This window comes from Capsicum annuum, chromosome 6, assembly GCF_002878395.1.
Source record: "Capsicum annuum cultivar UCD-10X-F1 chromosome 6, UCD10Xv1.1, whole genome shotgun sequence".
Classification (NCBI taxonomy): domain Eukaryota; kingdom Viridiplantae; phylum Streptophyta; class Magnoliopsida; order Solanales; family Solanaceae; genus Capsicum; species Capsicum annuum.
Window position 1 is genome coordinate 4,783,325 of NC_061116.1, and position 9,414 is coordinate 4,792,738.

General features: G+C 31.5%; 1 protein-coding gene across 1 annotated transcript; it reads left to right on the top strand.

Moving 5' to 3' along the window:
* The first annotated feature begins 5,780 nt into the window (after positions 1 to 5,780).
* LOC107874513 (adenylate isopentenyltransferase 5, chloroplastic-like) lies at positions 5,781 to 9,035 on the top strand. The gene is made up of 5 exons (XM_047413555.1): positions 5,781 to 5,916; positions 6,015 to 6,033; positions 7,305 to 7,531; positions 8,003 to 8,257; positions 8,577 to 9,035. The coding sequence occupies exons 1-5, from the start codon at positions 5,781 to 5,783 to the stop codon at positions 8,945 to 8,947; spliced, it is 1,008 nt and encodes a 335-aa protein (XP_047269511.1). The 3' UTR covers positions 8,948 to 9,035.
* The last annotated feature ends 379 nt before the right edge of the window (positions 9,036 to 9,414 follow it).

Below are 9,414 nucleotides of genomic sequence, written 5' to 3' on the forward strand. Positions count from 1 at the left end.
AGGCTTAGGTGATACACTGTTTCACTAAAAAGGCTTCAACTCTTCGCCCGGGTGTCGGATTTGGGCGAATTTTATATCTATGGAAAGCTTATTGAATTTACCACATGAAAAAAACTAAAAATCTTGAAAATTCCTCATGGAATAATCATCATTCACTTTAGAATCTAATACTAGGCATTCATGGGACGAAATTAGCTAGGAAGAAATTCAGGGTATTACACTTTACACTTGAATGCATGTTATTTTTTTAATGCAAGATCTTGTGGGATGATTTATGAAATGTTGTTGTATTCCCTATGTATATACATATTAGTATTTCCAAGTCCTTGAAGAGATGTTTTATTGAGTGAATGGTGAATCTATTATTATGATGTTGATATTGGTCATGAATTCGAGGAGTCATGTCTTGTCAGTTTCCTTCTATCGAGTCCTGGGGGTACTTGTACCCAAAAAATATAGCTACGTGCCTAGAGCCGAGTCGGTCTCAAGATAATTTTAGTCGTGCTATGATCAGTAGAACTCAGTCAGTTACAGAGTCCAAAACTTTCAGACAGTTATAGAACTTAAGAAATCTCAGTAATCTAAGTATCGTTAGCATTCCATCTTCATTCAGTACTCATCTCAGATCTCTGTAGCATTCAAGAAATCAATTCAGAACTTAGTATCATTCAGTTAGATAATATATTTAGTAGTATTCCATCAGATAATAAAACCAAGTAAACTCAGTCAGATCAGTCTAGAAATATGAATAATAATAGATTCAGCTCAGTTTAAGTTTAGTTAAGAATCAGCTTAGAGTCTTTCAGTTGGGAGTAGGAACTAGTATCGAGCAAGTGTAGGGATGATAGCTTCTCCTTTAGAGAGGTAGAGTCGTTAGTAGATATCCCTGTACTCCAGAAATGCATAGCCAGCGCAGGACTAGGAGTCACCCATTAGATTAAGGCTTGACTTGACTATTATATTGCCTTAGGCTTGACTTCTTGTTCAGGGTCACCCGTTAGAGAGGCTTGACCATAGCAGAATTCTCTACCCATGGCACGGTACTGATATCCTTCCAGCTGGGGTTACAGGTTGGACTCCACTTGTTCAGATTTGAGGCATGTCGGTTAAGTGAAAACTCCCACAGTTACAGTTTTAGCTTCAGATTTAATCTCAGTCAAGACCTCAGAAAGTCTTCAGATTTAGGACCGTCAGATATGGTCACACATTTAGTAAGGAACTCATAAAGTTCCATAGATTCATAGACCACCTGCTAGATAGGCCTAGTCTCACATAAAGTTAATCAGCATCAGTACTAACAAGATTTAGAGATCACCCATTAGATAGGCCTGATCTCAAACTCAGATTTAATCATTCCTTATCAGTATTAATAGATTTAAAGATCATCTGCTAGATAGGTTTGATCTCAGTTTTATTCAGTTGATATTAGCAAGCTCAAGACTCAGTTATAGATATCAGTAATAGAAGACTCAATCATCAGTAAGTTAGTATCCAGTGACTAGTAAATCCAGAGCTCAGCAGTAATCAGCTCAGTTATAAGAAGTTCAAGTATTCAGTGTTACCGTGAAATTTAGTTATGATTTATGCATTCATGCATGTGTCCTCATTCAGCATATTCATAGTATTCAGTCAGTGTAGTTGATACATAAGCCCTTGCATTTAGACTTACCTCATCTTCATACTCAGTACATTCTCGTACTAGCGCATTTGCACTATGGTGTTTTATTTGATGCCATAGGTTCAAAAGAACGAGCCCTAGAGCACCCTTAGCAGTCCAAATCTAGTCAGCAGTAGTAGATGTAGCAGTGAGTCTTTTTTATTTGAGGATGATCGTTATTTTTACCATTTCATTAGATTCAGATTATTTTCAGTAGATGGAGTTAGTTGGGAAAATATACCATCAACTCCATAATTCAGATAGTTAGAGGTTTTTTCAGACAGATGTATCAGTATTTAGTTTTTAGTTTTGAGTATTTTAGACGTTTAGAACCTTAAGGTAAGTTTTCAACAGCTTTCCGCATTTATTAAATTATATTATGCAGTTCTTAGGTACAGATATCAGAAAAGGGTTAGCTCGTAGTCCCACAGGATCATGATTACCGTGTGGCGTTCTGGTTTTAGAAAATTGGGGCGTTACAGATACCTTATTACAAATTATTGAAGGTTGTTGCTTGTGTTTATGCGTGTTAAGTTTTGAGAAAGGATCAGATTTTGGTGTTATTGCAGATATCCAATAGTGATTGGACTTAACTTTAAGTATGCATTGGACTTTGAGAAGGCCTTCGAAGCCTCGCACTACATGTGTCATTTAGGCCTTCAGAAGAAAGTGTTCTGGAAGCCTTCTAAAGGTCTTTTATAATTCCACAACTTTGAATGAAGTGTTCCTCATTGATGAGATTACAAAAGGCCAAGAACTCTATATTACTATTAACTACGGCAACGACAAGCTTGAACACTGAACCAACAAGCTTGAAAATTATCAGTATTTATATACTACAAGAAGTATTTGATCTTCTCCAAGATATGTTGAAATCAGGCTAAGGCAAGAAAACACAATCAATTATATCCATATTACTAAGGAAGTAATGATTCTCAATCTGCCTTTTAATCTTGTTTATGGTTCCAATCAGGTCAATAGCAGTTGACCTAATCATAACCATAAACAAAAAGACATGGGATTAAATTTAGAGTTAAGAAATTGCTGCCATCGCTTAGATTCCTTATTTTAACTTCAGCTATTCTTGGCGTAAGTTTTCTTGATTTACTGTACATTATTTTAACCCTTGATGCCCAAAAACCTTTTTTCTTAGTGTTCTACTATATTCTGTGTAGGTGATCATTCCGACCGCGCTATCTAGTTGCAACTCCCTAGCAAAGTGACCACTGCAACATTTTTCTTTGAGATAAACAGTAGATGGATTTTTCATTACTGGATACACTTTCATATTTGCACTTGATTCATATTTCTCATGTTCAAAGTTAATTTCAACGGCCAAATACTCTATGACCTCCCCTCCTATCCTATGTTTTCTTTTTAATTATCTCTAAGATAATATAGTTTTTCATCAACTCTCCTTTTCCCTCATAGGTATTTTTCTACTGCACCTTCAGGCGTATAATCATACCCACCACTAACATCAATAATAGAAGCAACAACAAAGAAATAAACAAAATACCTGAAAAAATGATACTACCAACAAGGCTTTTAAACTTCTCCCAACAGGTAACTTTTTTTTTTACATATTTTAATAAAAGCAACGGTTCGTTCATTTAAGACTTAAAAGTAACCTTTCCTTTAAAATTTTTTAAATAAATATGATATGGAAAAAGGGTAATTAAATAAAAACAGATGTAAATAACTAATTTAAATAACTTGCAAAGAAGAAGATAAAATAAAAAAGCAATAGTGAATCATACCTGCAATGTCAAAAGCAAGGGGATCAAGACAACAATTTTATTCAAGGAAAGATATGAATCAGTTTAGATCTGAAAGGATCCTTATGAGAAACAGGAGAGGAAAAAGGAGACGAATGTGATAACCCTAAAGAGGAGAGAGAAAAAAGAAGAGAGATGAATAAATTTAGGGCTGAAGAAGAGATAATTCTATACATGGGTTTAAATATTCATTAATAACTTGAGGGGCACGAGGAAGACGGGTGACATTGAAAAGAAAAGATAAGACTACTCAACGAGGATATTTTTGAGTTATCCAAGAAATATTTTTTACAGCCTTAGTAGTACTATTTTATCTTTCTTCTTTCGAATAGAAAATTGCTTTAATTTTTTTTTAAAAAGATTTTCAAACAGATATGTCATCTGTTGCAATAGATATCAATATCTATTTAAAAATTTTCAACAGCTCAGTCATCTGTCACAATAAATTCAAATGTCTAATTGATAATTAAATCAGATATGTCATATGTTGCAACAAATAATAATATCTATTTAAAAATTTTCAACAACTCAGTCACCTGTCAACAAATGCCAATGTCTATTTGATAATTAAATCAGATAGGTAATATATTACAACAGATCTCAATATCTATTTGAAAATTTCCAATAACTTAGTCATCTATTGCAACAAATTTCTTTGTAATTGATTTAGCTAGAACTAGGTGTTAGTACATAGGGTCAACTACAACTTCAATTGAATCTTTGCAATTGGATGATGTTGATATTGCATTCCTCCAGACTCGAGTCATCGATTGATCACACTGAGTTGAAATGATTCATATTAACTTAATGTTAAGATAATACCTAAATTGATGTAGTTAAAACTAGGAATAAGTACATAGGGTCAACTACAACTTCAATTGAGTCCTTGCAATTGCATGATAATGGTATTGCGTCCCTCCCAACCCAAGTCGCTGATTAATCACTCTAAGTTGAAATGATACATATTAAATTAATGTTAATCTAATTCCTAAATTTATTTTGCTATAACTAGGGATAAGTACATAGGATCAACTACAACTTCAATTAAATCTTTGCAATTGCATGATGTTGGTATTGCGTTCCTCCAGCCCCGAGTCGTTGATCGATCACTATGAGTTGAAATGATTCATATTAACTTAATGTTAAGCTAATACTTAAATTGATTTAGCTATAAATAGGGATGAGTACATAGGGTTAACTACAACTTCAATTGAGTCTTTGTAATTGCATGATGTTGGTATTGTATTTCTCCCAATCCGAGTCGTCGATCGATCACTCTGATTTAAATAATTCATTAACTTAATATTAATATAATAACTAAATTGTTTTAGCTAGAACTATGGATGAGTACATATGATCAACTACAACTTTAATTGAGTCTTTGTAATTTCATGATATTGTTATTGCGTTCTTCTCAACCCAAGTCATCGATCGATCATCCTAAGTTGAAATAATTCATATTAACTTAATGTTAAGATAATACCTAAATTTATTTATCTAGAACTAAGGATGAGTACATAGGGTTAAATACAACTTCAATTGAGTCTTTGTAATTGCATGATGTTGGTATTGTGTTTCTCCCGACCCGAGTTGCCGATCGATCACTCTGAGTTGAAACAATTTATATTAACTTAATGTTAATCTAATACCTAAATTGATTTATCTATAATTAGGGATGAGTACATAGGGTCAACTACAAAATCTATTTTTTCTTTGCAATTGCATGATATTAGTATTGCGTTCCTCCCAATCCAAGTCATCGATCGATCACTCTGAGTTAAAAATAATTCATATTAACTTATAGTTAAGCTAATACGTAAATTGAACAGTGTCCCAGTTGGACTTAATACATGTTATTATGATGATACAAATAAAAATTATATCTTTTATTTAAAAAATAATTAAGATTAATTCAAACCAAATTAACTATTTCAAAACTTGTCATTCTTTTACAAAAATACAAATCATCCATTTACGGAAAAAATATTTCATCATTTTAAATCTCGAGTTCTTACTCTTTTCTTTCTCTCAATACAGACAACAACTACTCAACATATTGCCCAACCCTTCAAAACAGATCAATTTTCTTCCTATTTTCGACTACATAGTTGTTATTTTTGAATTTATTCTCGCTTGTATCCGTCGTTTTCTCTGTCTTCATAGGTAACAAAGTTCGATAAGAGTTCTACATTTGTTCTTTGTTCTTAAAATTAGGGCCTTTTAGTTAATGATAAAAAATAAGACTTTTAGTTGTAGTACCTTTGAGAATGTGTTAACAATTTTGAGTTTTGATGCTAAAAACACAGGAACCTGAGAAAATCATATTTTTTTTATCGCAATGTTGGATGGTGTTTGTTGTGTTGTCGGTGGCTATTGTTTTTGATATCGGTTTTGGTTGTCTTGGTGGTGGTGTCAGTAGTCTTGGTGTTGGTATTGGTGGCATTGGTGTCGGTGTTGGCATTCTTAGTGGTCTTGGAGCAGGTATTGGTGGCATTGGTGGTTTTGTTGGTGGTCTTGGTGATTATTAAACTTATTTGTAAGTGTGTAAATCTTTAAATTATTGAGAAAGCATAATATAGGTGATGAAATGTTCATGATGTAAATTTATTTCATAATTTTTTTGCTTATTTTTTTGACTATATATATGGTGTTGTATGAACTAATCTTGGTCAAACAGTGATTCCTACATAAACGTGTGGTGCACTGACACTACTCTTGCTAAATTTTCTTTTGGGGGTGTATGTGTGGTATTTGGTGCTCATACTTCACTTTGTAATAATTCACAGTTTGTTGCTTTGAGTTCCAATAAAAGACATAATTTTTGACTTTTATTGATCTTAAATTATTCGTTCTGCTTATTCATTCATATTATTATGATATATGATATGTATTGGCTTGGCGATCATGGGGTGTGATTAGTTTTTTTTTACTTTTTATGAATTTGAGTAGTGAAACACGACTGTATAGATATATATAGATAAAATTTTATTTTTTTAAAGACTTTTTAGATGTATAGCACATTATTAGAAATAAAATAAAACTATTAGATCACCAACTTCCTTATGCTACTATGCTAACACAATCATGGTATTTCTCCATTAATAGACCTACATTAATTATAACGTATAGCCAATATTATTTTTATGGAAAATAAACACTTATCTTCAATTATGCTAAAGGATTAGTGATTTATCCACAATCGTCAAACATTTGATTAGTTGTGCTTATATATAATATGATAGTTACAATCCATCGACATGAGGAGTTTTATTATGTTCTCTTTGGGATTATAAGTTATGTACTTAATAGAATGATTAGAGTACTTCTTTCATATGGAGGGAGTTACTGGTTCAAATACAATAGTTGTTAAAATTATCAGTTGCCATTTACTCTGGTATCTAATGAAGTTTAAGGTAACTTTTAGTGATATTTATTTATTGGTCATGTATTTATTCTATTACCTTTTTTTAATTAGAATTGATTTATCTTTGACTGTATTTGATTATATCCACTTCATAGAATCAAAATATGATTAGAAAGAAAGATTACTCTTATCCTAAAAGATATCAATTTATCCTAATTAGGAATATCAATGAATAAGTCCATAATCATATTTTCCTATAAAATCACAACATCCTTTCTTTCTTAACCACATTCAAGAAAAATATATTTTACATAGCTTAACCTATATCAAGCAAGGTTTCTCCAACAAAAAGAAAAAACAACAATATATCCATTATAATTCCTCTTCAAGGTTTCTACTTATTAATTTAATATTCACAATATGTAAATTCCTTGTGCATTGACAGTTTTTATGATATTGTCTTATACTTTACTCTAATAAATGATTTGTTTTTATTTATGTGCAGAAAAATGAATACATCCATCAACAATATCATAAAGTTGAACAAGAACAAGGTAGTGTTTATAATGGGAGCTACAGGGACGGGGAAATCTCGTCTCTCTGTTGACCTCGCAATCTATTTTTCAGCAGAAATCATCAACTCCGACAAAATGCAAGTTTATAAGGGACTTGACATTGTAACCAACAAGATCACTGACAGTGAAAAACAAGGTGTAACACACTATTTGCTAGGTAAATATTAATTCGCATTGAGTATTTACACTAAGCGGCTATTTAAATAATTTAATAAAAGTTATAATGGATTAGGGAGAAAATACATCTTAGTATTTCGATATTTTGGTGTGTGACAAACTTAATTACATTGATTACTGATCTGAGTGGGAAATGAAAAATATTTTTAAAATTTAAATACTTGAAATTGCTACCTCTGATAGATCTATATGCCAGTTGTTTTTTCTACTAAAGCTTGAATACATGGAACAAAATTATCTAGTATTTTAAAACTCCCTAGAGATATGAACCTGGGACATCAGATTATCGATCCACTTCATAGATAACCAAGTAAAATCCTTGATTTCAGTGAGAATGAATATCATTTGACCATTATTAAAAATATGTGAATTTAATAATATTGATATATATACATATATACACACATTTAAATTGCAAAACTGACAATAAATTTTTCTTTATATTTGTAAGATGAAATCGATCCAGCTTCTGATTTTACATCTGAGAATTTTTGTGCTCAAGCCAACTGCTACATAGAGAAAATTATAAGTCGTGGATATGTTCCAATCATCATTGGTGGGTCAAACTCATACATTGAAAAACTTGTGGAAGATCCTACGTTCATGTTTAAATCTAACTACGACAGTTGTTTTATTTGGATTGATGTTGACGTATCTACATTGGACCCTTTTCTTCGTAAAAGGGTTGACCATATGGTACAAAAAGGTCAGTTTAATTTCTCTTTAGTTTATATGTATGGTTCAATTATAAGTAACAACACATATGCGATATTTGACCTGTCATTTTTTCATATACACGTGATTTTTAACGATAATATACAAGTTAGCTTATATGAACCATGATTATTTTGCTAGATGTTCTTTAGAAAATTAACACTTGATGTTTGAAATAATCATGTAATATTTTAAAATATTTCCTACAATGCCTTTTTAATTTTTCTCTTTATAAATTTAAGTTCTGTTCAAATAACTCAAATGGACTTCAAATAACTCAAATAGTTCTTTAATATTTATGCTGCAAGTAGGGCTAGTAGATGAGGTGCGGGGAATATTTTCTCCTGACGCAGATTACAGTAGAGGAATACGACTATCCATTGGTGTCCCTGAGATGGATAAATACTTTAGAGAAGAAAATAAGTTTGGCCCATGTGAAGAGTCAACAAAGAAGTTGCTTCTTGAATCCGCGGTTGAAGAAATTAAAGTTAATACTTGCAACTTAGTACGACACCAACTTGAGAAAATTCGGCGATTAATGGACGAGAAAATGTGGCCATTGCATCGTATTGATGCCACCAATGTTTTCAAGGAAAAAGAAAAAGAAGGCGCTGATAATAAATGGAAACATGACGTGTTGAAACCCTGCCTTGAAATCATGAAAGAGTTTCTCAAACAGTGATGATTACAACATCATTATTGACTTTTTAGAAAGTAATACTATTAGCACTATTATTTGTTTTAAGATGTTGTGATTTGCAATTGATTAAAAGTTCTAGCACAATGCAAGTATTTTAATGTATATGTGATAATATTTTTGAGTTTAAGGAAAAAATTAGGACCCGTCTTTTTACCTCAATTGCTAAACTCTTATTGTTCTTTAGCTAACATCTCCCTTTAAATATCATTCGATTATTATTATTAATATTAAAATTATCATCCAATATAATAAAATTTAGATGTTTTTTCGATTCTTATTCTTTGTTATTAGATTGCTTATTGTTTATTAAAAGCGATTATCAAAGAAAAAAGTTTAAGCACGATACATTTAGGCAAAAAAAGATATATAAAAATCAAGTCATTTATTAATTCGACCGTAGAAGACAACCCTCTTCATTAGCAATATTAGAAAACCTAATCAAAATTATA

Coding starts and splice junctions, on each gene's coding strand:
- LOC107874513 (XM_047413555.1), top strand. CDS start 5,781: ATGGTGTTTGTTGTGTTGTCGGTGGCTATTGTTTTTGATATCGGTTTT. Junction 7,532..8,002: donor TGTAACACACTATTTGCTAG/GTAAATATTAAT, acceptor TATATTTGTAAG/ATGAAATCGATCCAGCTTCT. Junction 8,258..8,576: donor TGACCATATGGTACAAAAAG/GTCAGTTTAATT, acceptor TGCTGCAAGTAG/GGCTAGTAGATGAGGTGCGG.